The sequence below is a fragment of the Geospiza fortis genome, unplaced genomic scaffold, assembly GCF_000277835.1.
Source record: "Geospiza fortis unplaced genomic scaffold, GeoFor_1.0 scaffold167, whole genome shotgun sequence".
NCBI lineage: Eukaryota > Metazoa > Chordata > Aves > Passeriformes > Thraupidae > Geospiza > Geospiza fortis.
This window is the reverse complement of record NW_005054355.1, coordinates 821,202-847,335: the sequence shown is the minus strand read 5'-3', so window position 1 is coordinate 847,335 and position 26,134 is coordinate 821,202. Positions and strand designations below refer to the sequence as shown.

The window sequence follows — 26,134 nt, the reverse complement described above, 5'->3', positions numbered from 1 at the left end:
ACTATATCAGTTTGACCCAAAATATTCATTCCCACAAGAACTGCTTCAGAGACACAAATAAGAGCCAGCTCCACACAACATGATACTCCTATAATAAAACAGCAGTGGAAGACTTCTGGCTTGTAAATTTCCATTAAAAAACCAAAATGTAAAGTCTTTCACGGTAGCACACCCATATTTTCAGCGGAATTAAGATTAATTATGAAAAGGTATTACCTTGCATATATCACTGCTAAGAAAACACAGATGTTCTTTCTTGTACTACCACATTTGTTAGCTGTGATACTTTGAAAAAAAATTAAATGGAATATCAAATATGATGCTTGTTTGTCATCTGTCTTGACCATAAATAAACCACAGCTAAATGTTTAACACAAAAAGCTGCTGAAAGAAAACAGTAACTGGCCTACTTACTTGAATCAGGCATAATGCGAAGGTCACCTTCTTTATAATCATCTAAGAGCTGGTACATGTACAAGACGGGATCTTTTTCGTAGGTAATATAAAACCATGTGTTCATAATAGGAGCTCGAGCCAAAACCATCCCCCTCCATTCATCTTTTGAGCCATCCTCTGTCTCAAACATATGTTCCACGGCTTTACCAATCATTGTGTCTGCCAGGTGGGCATCACTAATTCGAGACGAAGCTGAAACAACAGCATTTCAGAAATTCCCTCAAAATGTGTCTTTGTAAAAATAATCTTTATGCTGATTAATGCACAAATCTTATTGGCAGTTAGTAAATTCATACACAAAACAAGTAGTGTCCATTCCAGAGAGTTTGGTGCTGCAGAACTAAGAACTTCAGAATGTTGTTAAAAGAATTATGGATTATTGTACTCCCTGTGATTAAACAATCAAAATATAAGCTAACAGGAGATCAATCAAGCAGCAAAGACTCTGAACTTTAACCAGACACTGGACAGGAGAGGCAGAAACAAAAGGCCTATCTCAAGGCAGTTCTATGATGGTATTAATTCAGCTTTGGGGATGGTTCCTCATAACGGTACCCTACATATTGTAACCAATTCCTTTGCAGTTAGAAGAGGCAACAGCTTTTTCTATTTATAAACTAGTGTTTACTTGAGTAGATATCAAACTTGGTGGATTGAAAAACCTGCAGTTTAACAATCCAAGTGCTAATTCTGAATAACAAAAAGCATTATTACTCATCAGGTTAATCCACTTAGAAAATGTCTTCCAGCCACTATTATAAGTACATAGCGGTTGTACAAGAAAAAATGTAACTTTATTACTGTTAGACATACAAAATAGACAACACAGTCTAGATGGCTTAGAGTTGAAATTTTAACAGAAATATCAATGCTAATCTGAAAACTACAGAAAGTACTGCATACTACTTTAAAGACAGAAGACAGCAACTGCACTCACTAGCATCATCAAAATTTGTTGGAATAGAAAAAAAATCAAAGCATTTAGATTACCTGCCATGAGACAAAAATGAAATTGACCAGTAACATTTAAGTGGTCATGTGTTATCCTGGGGGAAGTCTGCAGGGATTAGTGGAAAATATTTGGTGATAAATGTCAGCCAATATGTATATTTATTTAGGAGAAAAGCCCCGAACACTTACCAACTCTGTCTGGAAGAACTTCAAGTGCTGAAACTCTTTCATCTTTGTGAAGTTCTAGTCCATACACACAATCAAATCCATCATACTTTATGAGATAGAGCGAGGGATTTACAGGAACTTGATCAAGAACTGTGCCCTTCCATTGTGTTACAGGTCCACTTCCTTCTTTCCATCCGTGCTGTATCCTGCAGCCTACAATATTTCTTCGTGGCTGAGAAATAGGTTTGCTTGGTCCCACATTGTTTCTATGTTTTCTGTACACAGATACAAACATTAATATTAAACAAGTACATACATATTCTACCTCAGAAAATAGCTGTATGCTTTTACATGACTATATATTTTATAGCTTAGCACACCTGATTCAAATTAGGTCATAAAGTTTATCAAACTTTATTGGAAAAAAGAAAAACATACTTAGAAGTAGTGACATTTTTGACATGCTGTATAAGTTCAGTTTTCTAGCAGTAAATTCTAAATGTAGTTTGCTTAAGCCAAAATAACTATTCTATCCCTTGCTACACTGAATGCCAAAAGCGAAACTCAACTGATCAAATCTCAAAACACAAGGTTACCTGGCAGTACTACAACTTTACTACCTTGTTACTCTCTGCAGAACAGTAAACAACTCCTTCCCAGAAGGAAGAAGTCAGTGCAAGCATTATATGGCTGACTGAAATTCTTTCAAAATGTTTGTTTTCCCTAAAACAGACCTATTTTCATCTGAAGAAAATTTTGGCTCCTTCATTTACAGGTAATTTTGATTCCAGGTAGTTTTAAAGACACATGACAGCAACAACACTTCCATATTTAATATGGAAAACTAAAAACTGCATGTAATGTAAATGGTCAGAGAGGGGATACTCCTTTATGTGGAAAACATATCAAGTAACTTTTTTGTCCTTCTGATATTTTCATGGAATTGGCATGGAAATTCCCTCTGGTAAGTAACAGTTACTATTCTAACGAACTGTAATGTAAGCTGTTTGACACTTCCAAATCACTGGAAGTGTTATACAAGTTTTGTTTTATCCAGCTATTAAAAACACAGTTTTGAACACAATTGGAAGAAACTAATGGGCATTATGACAATATACAAAATTCTCCTGGATATCAACTAGCTGTTAAACAAATTTTTGAGCTACTACTTGTAGCACACATCATTTCAATGGCAGTAATATGTGCACACAACTAGCTTAAAAGTAACATCTAAAAGACGATCAGTTGCAGAAGGCAATATTGTTCCTTAGATTAGAGATAGTGATCAAAGAAAAAGGTCTCCAGATATGATTAATGCTGTCATAGAAGTCCCCATATGATCCAAAAAATACAGATAACAATCATACCACTGAAATCCTGGAAGCAGTATTTCAGAATAATATGATACTGGATAATATGATACTCACAATATGATACTGGAATGTTTAACGCTGTATCATAACTGTAATCATAACTATTAAAAACTAGATACACAATTAACTTCAGTACTTGTCCCACCTCCAGACTTCAATTCACCATGAAGATCCTAGCCAGGGTGCTTTCAAATTTCACTTTTGTTATCATTTGACGTTTCCAGAGATCAGGCTGCAGTTTTGCATTCCTAACCTTGATAGCATAGATAACTGGAACAGGTTTGAGTTCCTATAAAGAGAAACTCTCCCACAAAGCTGGATCTGATGTTATACAAAAAGTAGAATGTATTTTCAGATTCTAACTCTAGTCAACTATATATATATATATGTGTGTTTTTAATTGTAATAAGTGTCAGTAATAGCTTACTATTATAAAGTAAGTTCAGAGATCAGGTTCTCAGCACAATATTGAGTTGTTTTGTATCCAATTCACTTAATTAGTGCTAATGGAACACTGCTTCATTCTGAAGGGAATAAAAACTACTAGAAATGAAAAAAGTTTAAACTGACATTGCTTTGTCTAGTTTAAGCTCATCACTTCATCTTTGAAAAAAATTATAGTGCTATTGATATTCAACCTCACAGTCAACTTTAATTCTGCCTACAAAGCATAATCCACTTTAATATTTAATTTGGAACAATAAGGTAGAAACCTTTACACTCATTCTAAAAAAAGATGGAATAAGACAATATAACTGAGTTCAAACAGGTTCAAAATGCCTCATAGAGCAAAGAGTATTAGGAATTTAATTACAAATCAAGTACCCACTACATGTACTTGCAGTTCAAATTTTTGTTTGAAGGTTGCATAACTGAACAGCTGCTCACTTCTCATTTGAAGCAGTTCATATTATAACAAATTAGATACTCAAACTAGTAAATGATCAAGGAAAACCTACTTCTTGTATCTGAACATGGTAAGAAAGGAAGCAAAAGTTTCTAACTATTAATAAGTAAGTTATGAATGTACTTCCGTGTAAGACAACCAAGTAACCAAATCTCCTTTCCTCAACAGTGTGCCATTTTTGTAATAAATCAAGTTACTCAGATAACCATCTATGATGTTCTATCCAGAAGGTCCAACACAATTTTTCCTTCTCTTTCACTAAAACAGTCTTAAAATTTCCACAGACATTTGCTCTTGAATATTTGAAAACAATTAGACATGTAAGAAATTAAGCCAGGATAAACAGAAAATAGCAAGTCCTGGAAGTAGTTCTTGACACATCAGACACATCGTCATTGTAAACAGCCCTTCGATTCCCAAAAGTTTCTGATCCTCTTCTTTATCTAGCAGGCTGTATGCTGTTAAATAAAAACCTAATGCGAAAAAGTTTCATTATCAGAACCAGATACTTTGGAAATGTTCTAAAGACTACACAGCCAAAAGGAAATCTGCCCAGATGTTAAAGCTGTGTTTATATAGTCCTTACACAAACTTTAATTTGGCTACTGCTATCCCGGAAACCAATATATTTCATTCAGAACTGCAGAGGACTGTTAGCAGAAAAATCAGCTATTACCAGAGAGTTGTGCTTAAAACACAAACTAGCATTTATAAAAACAGGAACGGCAATGCCCAGTAACCTACAAAGTTACCCATTTAAGTTTCGTTGTTGATTGTTTTTTATCCTTATTGTGTCATCTCAGAAAAACACCAAAAGGAAAAAAAAACCCAGAAGGATGAAAGAAAACCACATCTCTCAGATATGCAAAACACGCACAACTGTGAAAAACTGGAATGAAAATGATAAAACATTATAGAAGCAGTACAGTAGCAGTGGTCAGTATGCTTTTGAATCTTTCACAGTACAAAACAAAAGTTATTGAAAATAGGATACAAAACTTAATACAACTGTGATCTTATTAATGTCTATGACTAATAACATAATGGTGATCTGAGAATTGTTATTAACTACTTTTCACAATATTCAGACTGAGAGGTATGTTAATTAACACAGAAGTTTTGAAGTATATTCTGTACTACCTAAAAAGTAAAAAAATCATTAAGTTGTGAATTTCAGCTCTAGATGCTGCAGAAGCCAAGAGCATGTTACATTAAAGTAGTATCAAAATTTCAAAACGTTTGAGTTCACTTCTAATAAATTCCAATTATAACCTACACCTCCAAGTCTCTGCATTGCTGACTACAAGAAATCTGGAGAGCCTATGAAGAAAGGATTGTTTCATACCACCTGTGCTAGATCTTGCGCTATCCTTATACACTAGGCATGGAAAGAATGACATCTGTGAGTTTATTGATTGATCTGATGCCAGTGAGGTCAGCTTCATATTGGCAGAGATCACCACTACTCAATGACAGAGCACTTGGAAGAACTGTCCTAAAACCACTGGAATTATCTCCAAAAGGCTCAAGGCCCCATCCAGTTGTGGGCCCTTCTTTCCTTTAAAGAAAAGGGTAATGTCTGACAAATAGTTAACTATGATTTGAAGAGTTCAGAAGACTTATCCACACTGCTCATTCTATCACAGCCTCACTTACTGAGTCATGCCTTGCTCCTTCCTCTGCCACAAACCTTCTGAAACAAACCTTTAAAACCTCAATAGCCTTTGAGTATCAGTAGTCTTCTTTTTCTTTTTCCTTAAATGAGGACATAACTATATAAATAGCTAAATCAGTGACAAAGTATACATTACTAACTCACAGTCGATCATGTTGGCTCAGAGTAGCATCAGCATACAGTATTACATCTTATTCATACCCTACTCATTTATGGTAAACTATAAACAATGTTCCACTACTCCACCTCATTCGCAGGCAGCACACAAGAAGCCACCTTGGCTTGGTACAAAAAAACCTTATCTAAGTAATAAAAAATTGAACTAGGCTAAATTAACATAAAACTAAGCTGGATGCTTAAGTTAAATACCTCAAAATTATGTCACTTAGGATCAAAACTTCTTATGTCCCACAAAAGCTTTTATGCTAATAAATTTACAGCCTATTTAGTTATTTAAATAAGTGTATATTAACACAACAATAAAGACAAATCTAGCCACCCTCAAGTACAAAAGGCAACCCACCTCTGATAGTCTTCCCATCATACACTCCTTTCTCTGAGCGGTTGAAAGAGAACAAGAGAAATTAAAGTTTAACCAACTCTACCTGCCCCTAGACAAAAAAATGTTTCTCTTTGCCTTCTATGAAGATAGACAAGAATGGATAATGATGAGCTGGTGGAAGGCATCAGAGTAGTTTAACATCAAGTGTTGTCTCTGGGAAACAGTTAACACTGTTAATATTGATTAACTAGATTAATTGTGGAAAATACACCTGCCAAACAAATTGCTTGTGATTGATACACACTATATGACTTTACACTTACAAACAGCTAGTAACACTTCAAGTTGCCCACTTACCCAGCTTAGATTTCTCTCACCAGATACAGCCAGATATGGTATTTTGCTTCATGACACTAAGATCAATTATATCCAGAAGGTTACCTCTACTTTCACACAGCTACTCACCAGTGTTCAGCTGCTGCTATTTAAAATGTTGAAGATGGAAAAATACATGCCATGAAAGTGTAGCAAAAGCAGGTATCCTTCCTTCACATACTAATAGCAACTTCTTTACAGAAGTATTTCAGTACATTCTTTATTTTTAAAAAATGAAAAATCTTTTCCAACACTACAGTTATAGTGCATACATGATTAGATATATCTGAGATTCCTTCCCAATTGGGTTCTTAGTAAGGATGATTTTCAGTTTTTTTTGATCTGGTGACTGCATGAACTCTGTGCCAGAGAACAGACATCCTACAGCAGACATGACTAAGCTAGGCTTGAAAACCCTTCTCTACAGATTCCAGAAGAATTTCGAAATTGTATTAAAAAATATAATGTTAACAGTCAAAACAACATTTAAAACTTTATCTGTGGGGCCTTCTTTACCCTATTACCCTCCTGAAAGGATTAAAAGTCTGACTCTACACACATACATAGACTGAATATTATTCCACAGTTTTCAAAAACAGAGTGGAACAATCAGATATATATTTTAGAACAGTACTTCCAGTTACTGAGAGCTACTCTTTAGTAAATAAATTAACAACTTACTTGTGGGATGTTCTTTTTTTCATCATGCTGGCAGACACTCCTGCATGACCTACAATATAAAAGATGTTGGAATTACCAAAAAATAATTTAAGAACTTACATAAAAGCCATCATACTGAATGTCAAAATGTAAAGAATCCAAACACTTCACGTTATGACTGATCACTGACTTGCTAAAATGGGAAAAGGCTCTAGAGAGGTAGACTGGCTATCTGCACATGAAGCTGGGATGAGCTGAACTTGGCTGGATGCCAGGTACCCACCAAAGCTGCTCTATCTCTTCTCTCAGCTGGACGAGGGAGAGAAAATACAACCAAATGTTCCTGGGTCAAGAGAGGGTCAGAGAGGCATCACTCACAAATTACCATCAGAGGCAAACCAGGCTTGACTTGGGGAATATTAATTTATTACCAAGCAAGTCAGAGTAAGACAATGAGAAATAAAGCTAAATCTTAAAAATACCTTCCTCGTAGCTCTCCCTTCTTCCTGGGCCCAACTTCACTCCCAATTTTTTTCTACCTCCTCTCTCCCAGGCAGCACAAGTGAACAGGGAACGGAGGTGTAGTCAGTTAATCACACGTTGTCTCTGCTTCCTTCTTTCTCCTCATGGTTAGGGTTAGTTCTCCCTCCTCAGTGGAAGGACTCATCTTACTTTTTCCCCACTGAAGTGTGGGGTCCCTCCCACAGGAGACAGTCCTCCAAAATTCTCCAAAGTGAATCCATGTCAGGGGCTACAGTTCTTGGCAAACAGCTCCAGCATGGATCTCTTCCACAGTGCACCGTCCTTCTGAATAAGCTGCTCTGCAGTGAGGCCCCCACAGGGTCACAAGACCTGCTCTAGCATGGGCTCTTCTCTCATGGGGCCACAGGTTCAGCCAGGAAACCTGCTCCAGTGCAGACTTCCTGCAGGCTCAGACTCCTTCATCCACCCACCCCAGTGTAGGGTCCTCCATGCATTGCAGGGGCACAGCTGCTTCACCATGATTTTCACCACTGTCTGCACTGGACCTTCTGCTCCAGAGGCTGAAGCACGTCCTCCCTCCCCTTCTGCAGTGACCTTGGAGTCTGCAGGGCTGCTATGCTCACATAGTTTCACTCCTCTCCTGCAACTGATGTGGGGTAGAATCTTTCCCCTGTTCTTAAATGAAATGCCCAGTGGCACTACCACCATCACTGACAGCTCAGCTCTGGCCAGTGGCAGATCCATCGTGGAGCTGGCTGGCACTGGCTCTCTTGGACACAGAAGAAGCTTCTACTTACTTCTCACAGAAGTCACCCGTGCACCCCCTGGCACCTTGCCATGCAAATCCAACACAGAAGCTCAGTGATGAACGTTAATGAGTTACAGCAACTATTAAAATGGAAGTTGAACTAAACACAACAGAGACAGTAGTTGCAATAGTCAATCAGCAACAATAGTGAATCACCAGGCTGTTTCAAGCTTCCATCCTTGAGTTAGTAAAAGGAGATGCCAATACACATCATCCTGAGTTAGCCAGACCAGCACTACCTGTGCCTAACAGAGCACATAAAAAACTAAAAAGAAATAATTTTTTACTGAGAGAAGAGCACTGCACTCAATCCAGTGACAACTTGGGATGAATATGAAAAATGGAAAGCTTTTAATACGATGAAATGAGGGAATTGGAAATCAGGCTTCTGCTGGAAGAGAGCTGCTTATGAGCAGCCATGAAGAATTCAGCAGAGGAAATATGCAAGATCAAAAACACAGAAAAACACATTCAAAAGAACACTGTACATAAAAGGTAATGTGCACAGGTAGAAAAATCAAAATTAGTTATTAGAATGAAAACTGCAGCCTCAGATCACAGTCAAAGGCCACCTGCACAGGGATCATTTACTGGGGTTGACTGAAACAGCCCCTGTTAAAGTGATGGCTGATGGTGACTACATGGCCAGAAGACAAGTGGCCTTGATCCTGATTCTCCCTGTCTTCCTCACTATACTGCCTATGTATAGTATGGAGTTAAAATTTCTTCACAGCAGCTTGTTTTGGGCTGTTTTGGATTTTTTGCTTCTTGGTTGCCATATCTAAAACAATCTGGTCACAGTGCTGGACTGAACCATGTATAACTCTAATGGCTTGTGTTTATGTACAAACATGCCTAGAATTTTAACTAGGAATGCTTGAATTAAAACCTGCAGAGAAGTGCTTTATTTTCTCTATAGGCTTAAACAAACCAATTCTTTTAAATTTACACTATGTGTATGTGTATTCTATGTATAACTAGAATTATATACATATTGAAGAGAATCACACAGGAGTCAAGCTGTGACAGCATCAATAATCTTCAAAGTCCTCGTAAGTATTTTACTATTTTAAATTTCTGTAAGAAAAATTTAAGAGGGCATACACAAAGTTACAGAAATGGCAGAATTAATATAATTAATTAATAATTACAATAATCTTATGTTTAGTATATTCAAGCTTGCATCAGATAGTCAGGAATCTGCATTTCCAAGAGTAATGATATCGAAAATGTTCTTACTTTTTAAAATTAGGCCTTGTCTGTCAATCACTGCAGCAAAGATCCTACTTTTGACTGTTACAAAACCAAATAATTAAATTGAGTATTTGTAAGAACTTAGCTGGAAAGACAAAAACAGCATCACAAAAAGTTTGATTAGACACCTGTAAGACTTTAGGACTTTATTACAACCTGTAAAAAAAGCTTTCTAAGCATAATTTCAGTTACCTTTCAGTATATGAGGCTGTGTTCTACTGATATGTAATATAATTTTTTAAAAAATATTAAAAATATGGTGATGTTATATTTTTAAAAAATTAACTTCTTAAAATCCAAGAACTGTTCTTACAAAATAGAGAAACTTCATCACCAGAAGATGAACATATGTACTTAACATTTTACATTTCCAGCTACTGAGAGAAAAGTAAGATTTTGGCTAAAGTAGCTCAAGCAAAAACACAGCAAAGCAACAGAATGGTGCAGCACAAGAATGTGCTTTCTGTCCACCTCTCAAGGACTCTGTAAGCTGTAAGAAGAGAGGTATGAAGGATTTATCTTTCAAAGTCAAGAACAGAAGCACTAGATTGACACAGAAGGAAGATTTACTACAACATTTGCAATAAGTACAGAAGAGAAGTTATGCCGACCTCTGGGAATAGGATTTTGCTGTTTCCTAAGTTTTCACTTTGGGATCTTCAAATTTTGCTAAGATTCAACTTGTTCACTAATGTAATGAGCTCTATACCGAGACAACTAAGTACAACTCATCATCTTAAGTCAGTCTCTCAAGAGAGCTCCCAGTTTAATACATGAAGTGATGGTATTTGGATGTTTAATAAATATATCAAAAGCAAGTATTTGAAGATCCTAGGTTAAACACACTCTTGTACTAACCAGATGCCGATTTGCCACAATTTGCCCTCTTAATTTGCACAGTCTGAATTCAGATAGGTCTCACACAGATGTAAACTCCTTTTAAGGATATATCAGGTTACACTATTGAATTGCTTGGCGACTGTAGTGGGTTTAATGCTGGCCAAATGCCAATCCACCCACTAGAATTACTTACTCCTTTTCTGCTGTGAGATAAGAATTAGAAGGAGAGCAAAGCAGGCTCAAACTTTAAAGGGTATAAAGAAAACTTAATTAACAGGATTAAAAGAAAAATAGTAAGAAATCAGAATAAACCTTCAGAACGCTACACCTCTCACCACACCCTCTTTTCTTTTCCACTGACAACATAAAGAGACAAAGCCTGGGACTTTCAGTCAGTTTACCACCTCTAAAATAGTCTTTCTTCAGTTCTCTTAGGGAGAGGAGTCTCTCTTGCCATGCCGTGGAGACTTCTCCACACGAAACAGTCCCCTCATGGCTTTAATTTTCACAAATAGCAGCTGCCTGGAAATCTGCAATCATTAAGTCCCTCTCACGTTTTGGCAGTTTTTTCCATAACTACCACCATGGGAGAGTCATTTCAGCTCACTGGGGTACTATTTTAAGGATGAGTTGTTCTAGTATAGAAACAAAAGTTCTCTTTTTTTATCTCTGGAAACAGAAGTTTTCTTCCATCTTTGGGGAAAGGTTTCTCATCTGTCTCATCTTTCTCTGTTCAAGCTACTTTAACAACTGCTTGCTTCAACACTGGTGCCTCTGCTCACTGTGGCAAGAATGCTACATCCCCCCAGCGCATTTCATGAGTTACAGGGAAAAAAAAAGCCTGATGTATCAACTGTATCTTCACCATAGCCTTACAAGAGAATTTCAGCCCAAGACTAAGGCATCTACTCATTCTCCCGCTATCTCCTCCTTTACTGACCTTGGTGCCTCTATGTTGTTTTCTCTATGTGTCTTCACCTTTTCCTTCTCTCTCACTTGAGAGAGGATTGATGTCTCCAAGTTTCATCTGTACACTAAAAATGTTAATATCTTGCCTGTGGATAGCCATATGATCTTTGCTGGGCAGCGGCCACTCTGGATGCATGGCTGTTTTTTGTCCCCTGCTGCATTAAATTCCAGTCGCAGGAGCTGATTTCTGTGTGAGGCTGCACAGCCATCTCTGTTCTTAGCCACATGATTTTTCTGCAGCACCAGCAGAGTGGCTCGGTGGCTCACGGCTGGAATGGAGCCTGGTTTGGCTCCACCCAAAGCCGAATGGAGCTGGCATGGCTCCACTGGCCATGGCTGGAACTCGGTGGCAGCAGAATCTCAGCCAAGCTGTGCTGCAGGCCGGGCTGGCTGGGCCGTGTGGCAGAGCAGGGCCTGGACTGGCCTGGCCAGACCACAGAGCAGAGGGGGGCCTTGCCTGGCTAGCATCCAGTTACCTGCTGAAAGACTAGAAGCAAGAGAGCTTTTCCCAGGATTTGTTAATTTTTAAACATGTTTTCCACAGAGGCATTTTCAGCTCTTTTAAGTGGTTTAACAGGTTGTCCATATTCAAACTAGCCAACTGATTGGTTTTGTCAGGTCCAAAGGAAGCTGCCAAGGTCCTTACAGGGAATCACTTCCATAGCTCATGGATTTTTTTCTTAACTAAAACCTAAACTATGTTAAACCATAACAGCTACACAATTGTAGAAATTGCAACAAGAGTTTCCTCTACAGCAGCTCTGGACATGGGAGGAGGACAGCACCCATTCTAGTCAGAAGGTCAAAATCAGAACTATCTGCCTCCTGAATTTGTCTTGGTCCACAAGAATGGAGCAGCTGGATGACATGACCCAGCCATGGGCACTCCCAGCCCAGAAAGCCAAACGTGTCCTGGGCTGCATCCAAAGCAGCGTGGGCAGCAGGCCAGGGAGGGGATTCTGCCCCTCTGCTCTGGTAAGATCTCACCTGGAACCCTAGCACTGAACAGACCTGCTGAAATCAGGTCACAGGAAGGCCACAAATATCACTGGAGGGCTGGAGCACCTCTAGTATGAAGAAACGTGAGAGTTGGGATTGTTTGGCCCAGAGAAGAGAAGGCTCTGAAGAGATCTTATTGCAGCCTTCCAGTACATGAAGGAGGCCTATAGGAAATATATGGACAGACTTTTTAGCAGGACCTGTTGCAACAGGACACAGAGTAATGATTTTAAATCTGAAAAGATTAGATATAAGAAATTTTTGTACATTGAGTATGGTGAAATACTAGCACAGGTTGCCCAGAGTTGGTGGCTGCCCCATCCCTGGAAGTGTCCAAGTCTTCACTGCAAATTCAGTAGCCAGCCTTGTGTCCATCTATTGGTTCAGAGAGCATAGTGAAGCACTTTATTAAAGTGCTAGCAAATTAATTGTGACTTTAAAAGGATTATGAATAAATTTTCTGTCTCTGAAGCATGATTTCAGATTTGGGGCATAGTAATGACTGGGGATATTCTATAAAAAAAAAATCGGATCTAGTTGAAGATGTCCCCACTAATTGCAGGAGTTGGACAAGATGACCTTTAAAAGGTCCCTTTCATATAAAACTATTTTATTTTTTTATGACTAAGAGCATGGAAACATTTTTTGTAAAAGAAATTGACCACAACCTCCAGCTTCCAGACAAGAGCAACAGAATTAAGAATTCAACTGTCATATGACGTTTTGTCATACTTGTGTTTTCTGAGGCTCATTAATTCAACCCCTTACATTAAATCCTTAAAATTCAACAGCTAAACTAGAAATCAGGCTTCTGAACTTTACTCCAGACAAAGACAAAGAAATAGGATATGACAAGACTAAAAAGAATAATTGTTCAGGATGTCTGCTTCAAGGGAAATCTACATATCATGTCAGCGGGGGCTATAGGAGAATAGGAAGAAGGATAGGAGAAAGCTACTGGCAATGTTTTGCTATTGTGACATGAGTTGGTACCCTCCATGCAATCCATGAAAATCAGACAGGCTCTCCAGAAAACAGCAACCATATTTTACTCGTCTGAATATCTCCTATGTTTACAACAGGCAGCAAAACCTAGATGTTTTAAAGTAGTATTCCAGAATCATCAGTGCGACCAGCAGTAATTCCACTCTGTATCTGGACACTATTTCAGAAATACTTTCAGGGACCTAAGAAACACTTCAGTGTGTTGATTCACACCTAGTATTGCTTAACCTCAACTTATGAATTTGAAGAAGGGAGGTCTTTAATCAAAGTAGGTCAGAAGTACAGACATAAGCCAAATTCTAACTCCGCACAAAAGATTTCGCTGCAATTCTAAGCAATTCACATCCATGATCTCTTTTCTTAGTTAACAAAGACAATACTGAAACAATTTACACTTGCTTTTATGAGTAAAAAAGTTACAAATGCTCATATATGACTCAATCATTATATGCTGATAGATGTGTTAAAAGTTTTCTTTACTAAGAGAGTACTTTTATGTTTTCAAACCATCCAGTAAAGGCTTTTCAGTTGTTCCTGACCATCATGCAGTTCAGTGGGATTCTGTATCTCTGGGAGAACACTGCTAAGAAAGACTCCAGAGGACCACGCCTTTCACCTATACAGCATTATACAAGTGATCATTAGATTTAGAAGTGTCAATTGAGTTAACACAGGGTAATCACATCTTACTTCACAACCAAATATGCGGTACATTAATTTTTTTTAAAAGGCTGTATTTCTCCTGTATTTGGGACAGCAATACACTAATTAGAGAGACAGGCAGGCACACTGCCAAGAGCACCTGTCTGATTCACAGAAACTACATCACGGAAAGCAACTCTATACTTTGACAAACTCCAAGAGTCTGCAGCCATGTACTCTACTGTTGTGTAAAAATGAAATATCTACCTTGCCTTCTTTCCCCACCTTCAATCCTACCGCTTGCTTCTCAAAAAGAAACTACATACAAAGTATGTTTCCCAGAGAGAGACTTCAAAAGCCTAGATATTATATATAACAAATACCTCTTCTTTTACACCTAGTTAACAACCTATAAAAACATTTCCTTCTTAAGCAGACAGACAGGACAGCTGAAAATTATCCTTGTCAACGATGCTACCAACCTGCAGTGTCACTGATTGATAAGTCTCTACAACAGGATGAAATCAAAGTCAGTCGAAAAATGCTTTGTTAATACATCAAGTTTTGCCCTACATGAATACCTGACACTACCTCCAGTTTATCTCTAACCTCCAGACTGTTTTCTGCTACCTACCTGTACATGATCCTAGAATCCAACAATTTTATTATTTTACATTATTAACAAATCAAATATAAAATACACAGACTATTTCCACTCTTTCACTTTATCTTTTTATTTTATTATTTTTTCCTCCTGATAAAGACTATATTACTGCTTTATTATTCAATCTCAGATGACAGAAATTTTATAGGCAAGACTTAAAATCCTAATTTCTACTTAAGATGTAGCTATTCTGGAACTCTATGTGCTGTCTGTAAAGTTTCTTGGAAAGTGGAAACCACCATTAAAAATGGAAGGCAGTAAATAAGATATTGGTAGCCATAATGTTGTAAAGCTCAACAAATCTGATTTAAAAGTTACTTCTTTAAGTACAACTTTTTTTCTTTTTTTAGAGCTGTTCTAGGTAATCTCAGAGATTCTCTTAAGTTTTCCTAGTTCAGCCCCATGATGGGGGAAGGCACTTTTCACTAGATCAAGTTGCTTAATATCCCTTTGAACATAACCTTAAATATTTCCAACGAGGAGTCACTCACATTTGGGTAACCTGTTCCTGTGTTTCACCACACATACTCATTGTAAAAAATTTCTTCTTTATACTCAAACCTAACTGTACTCTTTGTTTAAAACAATTACCCCATGTACTGTCACTGAAGGCTTTGGCAAATAGCCTTTGTCTTCCTTGTAAGTACCACTTAAAAACGAAAAGGTTGCACTTCCTGGAGCCTCCTCTTTTCCAGGCTGAACAACTGCAACTCTCAGCCTTTCCTCGAAAGGAGCTCCAGCCCTTTAGTCACTCATGGCCATCCTTTGGACCTAATCTCTTTCAGTCTGAAGCCATTTTCTCTTGTCCTATCATTACAACAGCTTGTAAATAGCTCCTCTACAGCTTTCTTCTAAGTCCCCTTCAGGTAACAGCGGGCCATAATTAGGTCACCTTGAGGCCTTCTCTCTCCAGGCTGAACAACCACAGCTCCAGAAACCTGTCCTTGTGGGACAGGTCCTCCAGGCCTCAGATTATCTTCATTGCCCTCCTCTGGACTCATTCCAACTGATCCACATCATTCTTACATTAGGAGCCCCAGAGCTGGATGCAGAACTCCAGGTGGTGTCTCACTGGAGTGGACCAGAAAGGCAGTAACACATCCCTCAACCTGCTAGTCATGCTGCTTGTGATGCAGCCCAGGATGTGAGAGGCCACTGGGGCTGTGAGTGTGACTGCGTGACTCTGATCCTGATGGGTCATGTTGAGCTTCGTATTTGCCAACACCCCCAAATCCTTCTTGTCAAGGCTGTCCTCAGTCCATTCTCTGTCCATAATATATTTGTGCTTGGAATTGCCCCAGCACAAATGCAGCACCTGGCACTTGGCTTTGTTGAACGTCCCAAGGCATGCAGGGCCCACCTCTCAAGCCTATTCAGGTTCTTCCAGATAGCACTCCTTCCCTCCAGCATGCTGACTGCAACAGACAGCTTGGTGTCATCAGCAAACCTGCTGAGAGTGCACTCAATCCCACCATCCCGACCACTGAATAAGATGTTAAACAATGCTGCTCCCAATACTGACACCTGAGATGCTCCAGTCATCACTGTCTCCATTTGGTCACCGAACTCAGCGTTTAAGACTTTGCACTGGATCTCTCATTTGAAACCCCTAGCTCTTACTTGAAAGATAACTGCATTACTTTTGGAATCAGTACATGTTTCAAATAAGTGACACCAAATTTTAACAGTCTAAGGTAAAATAGAAGTTTGAACGTCTCCAAAGGGTTACTGAGAAATCCTCCAGTATCAGGTTCACTTTTCAATGAATCAAATGTGTATTTGGCGGCACCCAAATCGTCTATTGCTTAGGTATTTTAAAAGTTAACTGAGCTTTCCCAATTGCACTTGTCAGTTGGTTCCTTGAGAGTTTCATAAAAGCTAAAATTCACAATGGTTGATGATTGTGGGAACTCTGCACATCACTTCGGATGTGAGGAGTCCCCCAAGACCACGTCGAGAGCCGAGACCCCGTCAGGGGGCTCGGAGATCTTGGCATGATGCCCGGAACACTTGGTGGCTGGATTTTGATCCTGCAAATGAATTGCCAGTTTGGTATGAGGGCTGGAAGGTGTCACAGGTTTAAAGGGTGTTTTTATAAGGTGTACACAGGGTGAAAATATAAGTTTTAAAAAATTTTGTATAAAGGTAATGGGGACAAGATGGAGGGAACAAGGCGTGTCTCATCTTTCTTCCTTCTTCTTCTTGTTCTCCATCTTCTGCTGTGATGTTGGCACTCAGGGATTGGTTTGGGGAAGGGGTGCACTGTCCAACATGGGTGATAGGTATTGGAAGGTAAAGGTAAATATGATATACGTAATTTGTGGTATAAGAGACTGCGCAGCCTTGGGAGCGGTCGGAGAGCGTCATGGCTGCCTTGCTGGTCAGACCTCTGTCTGCCAGGGAGAAAATTTTGTAGATAAGACTTAATAAACAACCTGAAGACCGAACAACAGAGAGTCCAGTCTCATTCTTCAGAGCCTGCGGTCGCTCCCTGGACCACCCAACTCACCTCGGGGGCAGAGAACAAGCAGCCGACCCCGAGAGATGATAAAAAATTATGTTGCTTTCCCCACACAGGTCACTGATAAATAACTTTTGACACAACACAAAATAGGACAGTCAGATCTGTACTGCTACATTTACATCTAAATTTACTACTTAATTTTTTAGCTTGTCTTTTCAAGCCATGATCTTCTAGGATAAAAGCAAATTTTCTTTTAAAACAGGAATGCTGACATCTAAAATTATTAACATCTGGAGAAAATCATTCACATATACTTAAGAAGTCAGTAAAGTAAGAATGCTTTTCATCCATTAAAAGCAAAGAAAACCATTCAGAAAGAACACCTCACCTGCATCAGCTCTGGACCGCTGACCTGGTGATTTTCCAAATGGGGTCTTCATTCATCTGTGTTTAAGTGAGCAGCAAAGCTGCTGGACTAGGGTGAAAATCCAGTTCTTTCCAACTTCCAGGATATCTTTTTAGTCTTAGGATGACACAACCACTTATTAATCCACCATTCAATCAACAACTTGTCCTTCTTCAAATGTAGAAGATGCTCTTTCAATTACAGTACTCTGAAAACAAAACAGATGAAGTTTATAAGTAGCTTGATTTTGAAATAAAAATATTCCATCTTAACCAAGTCCCACTTTAATGTTTGTTTTCATATGCAACAGGATATTCCTTCACATTCTGTTATTCTGAGAACATTCAGCAACACAGGACATATATGGCTAAACAAATACAAGGGCTGCTACTTTTATCTCCTAATCACAGTAAATTTCCAGGTCACCATGTCAATTACAAAGAGAAAGGAAAGCTTCTTAAAAACCATTGAGCTTAACACAGGGAGGTATGACTACTAACTTAGAGAAACTGTATTATCTTTACTGGGTTAAAGTACCAATCAAACTATCTAACCAATCTATTTGGTTAGAAATAATATGCTCCCACTCACATAGCAGAACAACTTTGCCTCACACAAGTTTAAAAAAGACTGGTGAAAAAAATGCAACACAAAAGCTTTTAAAAGCACTGATTTCACTGCAATGACTGCTCATACCAGCAATTTGTTGAGCAGGTCAATAGTTCATAGACCTGATGATTCATACATCTCTTTAAGTTTCTGGCAATTCTTTCCACCTAAGATCATCAAATTCCTAAAGCACTTAGTCATCACATTCCTCTAGATAAGGGAGGTAACTGAGGACAAATTTTTAATATCCTTTTCAGGAATTAATAACAGAAAATTTTTGCCATGTGAAAAAAATCCAAGCATTACAGGTTAATTTATTTCAGAATAACATTTCTGGGCCAGAAACATTTATGTATAAGAACTCACTACTCCAGTGTTGCTTACAAAAGAGACAAATGAGATCAGATCACTTAAGAAATGTCACTGCTAATCTGTGAGAGATGGGGCCGGTCTAATCTGTGAGTCAGCACTGTCTTCCACCTTTTACTTCAGTTTGTGAAACTGTTGCCAATTATCATACAGGAGTTAAAACTGGAAGAATGCCCCTAACTAGTGATCCAGACAAGGGAAAAAGTGTAGCTTAAGCTAATGACTTTCTGAATAACGGAATATAAAGGTGACACATCTTGAGGTATGGCAAAACTGTTACACAGAAAAATGCATTTACATCTAACACTTGACAATTCTTTCATGAATTGTACCCAATAACTTCTTGGAACAATACAGCAACAAAGAGCAATACATCTAGGAAAAATCGGTAGGGAGCAATCTGCAAATTTTAGAAAGAACTAACTTAAGCAATTTACAGTCAGGAATTCATAAGAACTTGTGAAATAAAAAAATTATTTACAGACACATACTAGTTTTCCACATTTCATCTCATCCTGAAACCTACCAGCGTATACCCAACAATGCCAAATGCTACCATGGCAACAATATTCAACAATATTCCAACAGGAAGCAATTAGTTTGCTTAACTACTTTACTAGAAATACAGCATAAGGATTATTTTTCTACTGAACTCAGATGGATCCTCCTATGGACCAAAACACATTAATATAGAAGCATCACAGATTATGAAAAACCAACTCTAAAATCGCAGCACTGCTGTGATATACTACCATACTCAGTCTCACAGGTACTGCATAAAAATACAAGAGATAACTATTCTCCTCCAGAAAAGCTATTGGATGAGAAGTAACTGTAATCTTGTATTTTATCTTCTGATCTAAAAACCCCCACAAAACTAAAAGAACAATCCCTCCAAAACATAAACCAAATCACCATCACAACCTTCACAAATCCACAAAATGTGAAAAATCTTCAGATTTAGACAATAATACACCCTTTTACAGTAAGCTGTTGAACTGTTATTCAAGGTAAGTATTTTGTAACACCAGTATTACTCACTTTGCCCTCACAAGATTTCCAATTCATAGTGAAAATATAAAGTACTAGATATTTTGATTGCACTGCTTATGCAGTTATGAATAGAAAAATAACTAAACCACAACAAAAGATACGGTTTTCTACCAGTTAGGTTTTTTTAATAGAATATTCCCAAATTTGAAATCATGCTTTGGAGACAGAAAATTTATTCATAATCCTTTTAAAGTCATAATTAATTTGCTAGCACTTAATAAAGTGCTTCACTATGCTCTCTGAACCAATGGATGGACACAAGGCTACTGAAGTTAAAACCAGATCCAGCTGTTTAAACTGATTTTCTAGAAACTAAGCCAGTAACTGTTACCAGTTCAAAGCCCTACTGAAGATGAAACTCTGCTTTCCTAACACCAGTATTCTGAATTCAATACATTTCACTTGCATAGTGACAGTTTTGAAGTTACTAACAATGAGGCATTTTCTGAAAACAAACTGATGCACTTTAAGAACACTCTGAATTTTAAGAATATGTAAGTTAAGTCTTACTTATTTGATTACAAATACACTAAACCCTGTACAACTTAGAATTCTTAAAAGTGATAAATGACAAAATATCAGACTTAATGCCAACATGCAAATATCTTGATGTCCTAACATGGAAAATCATAAAGAGAAGATAATTAAGTCATAAAATGAAAAATCTTTTACTGCAAGTTTCAAGAAACGTCATGCTTCACATAAAGGTAGGAAACACAAAACCAAAACACACTTCTGATGCACTCAGTCGCAATAATCTGTTCTGTGTAGAAAGAGCAGATATTCCTTGTTTGGCAATATGTAAGATGACCTATGAAAAAAACAACTTTTAAAAGTCATTCTGTTGATAGTGGCAGATACGCTAAAGTAAATACAACATAAGTAGGGTTTTTTTGGATACAAAGTGACACATCCAAATCGACTTTACAGACGAGACTTTACAGACTGCCAGTAAATTCTGGAAGAGAAGTGCAACTGCCTACAACTGTCAAACACCCATTTCCCCAACACCCAACAGCACAGGTCATGATCAGTGCAGCTGCAGGTTTCACTTAAAGACAGACATTGTTTTGACTTGTGAGCCGCTACTCACCAGCCCAGGTGTGCTGCTTATCTGTTTTAACAAGCCTTTCTACACAGAAGCACACTTTAGGAAAAAGTGTGGAAATTGATGACTACTTCATCTGATAGTAGTCTAATTATTGCAGAGTGTTTCAGAGGCTATTAAGTGCTAGATTAAAAACACTAGCATTATAAATTGTCAGACATACCAGTTCTACTTGACAATAGTGGAATCATACCATCAAAATAGGCAGAAAGACATGACATAAGGACAGAAAAAAAAGTCATGAAAAAAATTTTTACAGTATAAAGGGAAATTATGGAAAAACAACATGCACAGATTTCTTACTGTGAAATATCCCCTTTCTAAAAACTTAATTGTTTATAAACATTAAAATGTTTATATGAGCTTTTAACTCCATGAAAATAAGTGTAACCACCTAAAATAATTCTCTAGCTTACATTTTACTTAACATTCATGTCTCTATTTCCATAAAATTGCATGCATTTCACTGCAACACATGGCATAGTGCTGTTTAGTGAAAGCTTCATGGCTCTGCTATCCACTGAAGAGGGATGCTAGCAGACAAAACCAATGATAATTAATGCTGACACCAAGCATCTCAATTTTAAGTGCCTCACTCCTAACCAGCATATTTAAATTTTACTATAATTAACACAGAAGGAAGTATTTGCTGAGGAAATGCTTTAGGGGTAGAGAAGTTTGGAAGGAGAGGAAGGGTAATTGCATGTATTGCTTGCATTTAGATGATACAATTTCTGCCAAAAGTGGCAGGCTTGCACTTTCTCAGCTCTGTTCCAGCTGTCAGAGCCACCAGTGATCAGGCTTTCTGGCACCACCTGGCGGGCTTTAATATTTTTACCTTGCTATCTAAAACACTTCTGTATACAACTCACTGAGAACTTCCGCTGCTTGCTGCTCAGGGGAGGACCAGCGCTTCACAAAAATGTTCTGGGGAAGGAGTCATTCTAAACTGACATGCAGAAACTAAATTCCTTGGTAAGCAATTGTGACTTCCATAAATTAGCTCAGAGCTACTGCTATATGTTTCAGATTAAGTAGTAGTTTATTCCAGCACTAACAAGCTGGATGAAGAATGTTATTCAGCATGTTAGTCTGTTATTCAGACTCCCTAATCCTTATTATATGAGCAGAAAGGATCATTCTATGCAAGTCTTCTGCACCTGCCTCCCCAAAGGCAATCTTACTGTTAAAATTTCTCCTAAATAATGATTGCAATAAAAATATGCTGGTTTTAGTTTGTTACTGTTGGATTTCTTTTTTCATTACCTAATAAAAAAATCTCAAATGCTTTCCTGTGGTACAAGAATTCAGCAACTCAAATTACAAATTTTTGAAATATCTGACCAGCTGAATCAGTGTTTAAGTTATTAGGAACTTCTTTTATTCTCTACTAGGAATTTGTGTAGGTAGTATGATCTGATGTCTGAGAAGAAAGTACAGTTACAGTACCTGAAATCTGAAGATAAAAGTGATTTGCAGCTGACAACTGCGGAAATAATACTTTTCAGAAACATGCTTATTAACTGAAAGACAACAAATCAAGTACAACTACTGCTCCACTATCATGGCCTCTGCAGTTTTACCTCTACCCAGAGAGGTGCTGTCTACAATTGTGCAGAAACAAACAGCACTGCTGTGCAACTGTGTGTGCATATACACAAACACACCCATACCACTGCACGGGTACTGCTGTATGGGGCTTTGACCTGGTCTAGGGACAGAAGTCCCTGCGAATGGCAGGGCAGTTAGACTAGACATTCTTTAAATGTCCCTTCCAACACAAACTACTCTCATGACAGATATAAACTCACAAAATTCAAAGTTAACTCCACATTGCAATGCCATAGTGATGAACTGCAGATTATTCAGGAGAAGACTAGAAGAATCTGAAATTTGTGCACACTGTCTTTTGCTGACAAGGTGTCTTTAAAATTCAAGAGACAGCACACTGCAATTTCTAATTATTTACTAAAAATTTTAGCATAAACAAACGGGTAAGTTATTTACCATAATGAAAAACAATATAAAAAGGTTTGCTGGTAAGTTCTTGGGGTTGTAGGGATGCTACTCTATAGCATCTACATGAGCACTGCAGGGCATAGCCCTGGGGGAAAGAAAAGGTGAGTACCCCGCAGAAATGACACAACTTTGTTCACCTCTTTTCACAGAGGTTGCTGGAATCAGCTGAGTGGACACTGCCCTCTCTTGCCACTCCTGATCCATTCCTGTCCCTCAGGAGAGTGCAGCTCTGGGTGGCAAACACAGCTGAGCCCAGTGGAACAGTTAAAAGCCCTGGTGCTGTTGGGAACCTGTGGAAATCCAGGGAACCAAGCCCTAGCAGAGTGAAGAGGGCAAAAGCAGAGGCACTGGGGTGGGAATCAGCCACGGGGAACAAAGCAGTGGCACAGCACAATGTGAATGATCTTGCTTTCAGGGGTCTGTCATTGTTTTTCATTGTCTCAGGCCTGCAGGACAGGGAGAGCCAACTGTGGGGAGCACCTGCCATCTTGTCTTTGTCCTAGCTGCCACAGAGAACTAGATGGAGGTGGTGAACACCTGTTTTTGTCTATAATGCACCTTCTCTTCTTGTATACTTTTGTTATAATATTGCTGCTATTACTGTGCATTTCTTATTCCACTGCTGTTCGCTTTCACCAAATTGTGATCTCAAGCCATAGTCTCTGCTTTCGTCAGGAAGAAGGAGAGAGGCTTATTTGGAGTTTAATTTGTGGCTGGCATCAAATCACTATTCATTGGTGCCCACTGTGAGCCGCAAAAGGGTTAAGGGAACTTTGGTCTAAGAATCTGTCTTATTAGGTACAGAATTCCCAAGTTATCGCTGTTCTATTTGTTCACGGAGGTGCGATATTTAACCCTGCATATATTCCTATACATGCTTGCTATGATGATATTTTTATAGAGTAGGGAGAAGCATCAGGATTGCTTTGTTGCTGTACTGTGTGACATGATAATATCAATGGCAATAAAGGCCATCTGGGATGTGTGTTCAGTGCTGTTCACCAGTCCTGGCCTTGGCTGCTACCTCTGAGGATTCATTAATAATAGCACCTAGCCTGTAGAGGGGCCAGAGAACAATGATTTTTCTCAGCCTTTCACCCTTTTTTCCTCCTTTGAGCCTACTACAACAGTTTTTGAGAATCTTGAATTCCATTTGAATGTTAAAGAAAGCATATTCTAATTGCAATGTCTGCCAAATTTCTTCAGTGCAGTCTAGAATAAGTGAAATCTAGAATAAATTAAGTCTACACAATGTTTTGACTCAGCAGACACATTTAGGGAAGCTGTTCAGTGAACTGCCCTGAACAGACTGAGTAGTCTGAGCTGAACAGTCATGAGTAGTATGGGATGGTGGAGAAAATAAGCCAGCTTTTAAAGGAGCATGTTGCTCCAGTGGTTTGGAAGTTCACCCCTGAAAAAGAGAGGACCTTGATAAAGTGGCAAAATATTTGAAAGAAAAACGCTGTGACAGCTCCAGAGAGGCATGAAGTTATGCAACTTGCTGACACTTGTCAGACACTGCTTGTGTGTCCGACATCATGCACAGGGGAAGGAGAAGAAAAGCAGAGCAACAGGCAGCAAGGCGACTCAAACGGCAGCTGAAGCAGTGGAACAACCCATCCAGCAGCAGCTGCCCCTGTACAGAAGAAAAAATTCAAAACAAAACAATTCACATGGTGAGGAATGAGGACCCTCAAAACCAGAGGAAGAGACAGGGCTGGACATAATCACTTGATCCCTATCCATGGGTGAGCTCTGAGATACACAACAAGATTACAGCCTGGTGAACCCTACTCATCTGGCTGCTTGATGTTGGGATATCGTGGCAAATGGTACAACACTAGATGGCAATGAAGCCAAGCAATTAGGATGCCTGTTCTGGAATGCAGGCATTGACCAGGGGATTTAGAAAAGACCAGAAACTCTCAGTCTCTGCTGTCAAGTCTGATGGAGAGGTATTTTTGCACAGATGACCTTTTAATGCACCAACAAGTGGAACACCATGGAGGCAAGGTATACCGCACCTGAGAGAATTAGTTGTAATGGAGGTAATCGGTAAGATTCAAATAATGAGCAGTCCCCTATAAATACAGATGAATCCAATGTGCACAAAACATGTGTGAAGTTAACACATGTGGTAAAGTTCCTACAGAGTGTGCCAGTGTCACATGCCAACTCATGGCAGAGAAGTCATAGAGGGAAGGAGGAAAAAAAGTGAACAATTTGGCTACCAAACTCCAGCTATATAAAGGAACTATCTCCATCCCAATACAGGACTGCATCTCATCTGTGAAATGATTGTCCAAGGACTTACAACAACGTAATGGGAAAATTAAAGAGGACCAACAACAATTTTAAAATGACTATCCAAAATTTAATGAGGAAATGTCCCATGACCTGCCAGTACAGATCAGAGCTCCTGCTATTAGGCAGCAGGTGCTCCCCAGCTAGAGAGAGAGGGTACACACCACAATGTGTGTAATTTGTGGTTCTAGATGCATGACCACTGAGAACACGTGAGGAAGTGGGATGGAAAACCTGCCTCTGCTCTAGCAGTACTTCTGTTGAGATGAAGAATAAACACCACATTAAACTCTTTGATAATAAATGCAGGTCCAGTTTTCCTTGGGCAAGACCTCAGAGAGATTAAAAAGGTTGATGTTATTTCTCATCCTCTTGAAGGGACCTCCAGGTCATATTTACAAGAAGTAACAAGTACCATGACCAGACCAAGAGATGCCCTGTCTCTAAATGGGAGGGGGAAAGGAATGATCACGTCTACTGGAATGTGGATCTGATGCCCTGGCACATAAGACCAGTAAGAATGTAAGGCTTTAATTGGCACCAATGCACTGACGCCATCAAGGTATCTAGGGGCAGAATCCATCTCTATTTCTGGGGTGACTGGGGGATCCCAGCAGTTGACTGTGAAAGCTGAGGTAAGCATGACTGGAAACAAATGACAAGAACATTCCCACAAGAATCTGTGGTTCTGGGTGCCAAGAAGAGCCGAGTCCAGAGGAGTTGAGTGGAGATGTCAAAAGTAGTGTCATTGGTTCAAGAAGCCACCAGGAATGATACAGTGGTGCAGTGTGACATGGATGGCCGTGCTTTCAGGGGTTTTTCTGCCATTGTTTTCTGTTGTCTTGGGCTTGGGGACAGGTAAAGCTGGCTGTGAAGAGCACCTGCCATCTTGTCTTTCTCCAGGGAAACCACACAGCACTGAGTACAGGAACAGCCACCATCCTGTCTTCACCCTGGTGGCCAGGCAAAGCTAAGTCATGGGGATTAACACCTGTTTTTGTGCGTAAAGCCTTCTCATTTTCTATACTTTTGTTATCAGCATTGCTACTATTACTGTATGTTTCTTATTCC

General features: G+C 38.8%; 1 protein-coding gene across 1 annotated transcript in view; it reads right to left on the bottom strand.

Moving 5' to 3' along the window:
* SPIN1 (spindlin 1) overlaps positions 1 to 26,134 on the bottom strand; it is a 61,585-nt gene that overhangs the window by 5,697 nt on the left and 29,754 nt on the right. The window contains exons 2-5 of the mRNA XM_005423567.2: positions 17,584 to 17,809; positions 7,089 to 7,137; positions 1,597 to 1,850; positions 415 to 648 (exon numbers count right to left, since the gene is read on the bottom strand). Coding sequence (XP_005423624.1) covers positions 415 to 648; positions 1,597 to 1,850; positions 7,089 to 7,137; positions 17,584 to 17,635 — 589 coding nt within the window. The 5' untranslated portion in view covers positions 17,636 to 17,809. The remainder of the gene's footprint in view (positions 1 to 414; positions 649 to 1,596; positions 1,851 to 7,088; positions 7,138 to 17,583; positions 17,810 to 26,134) is intronic.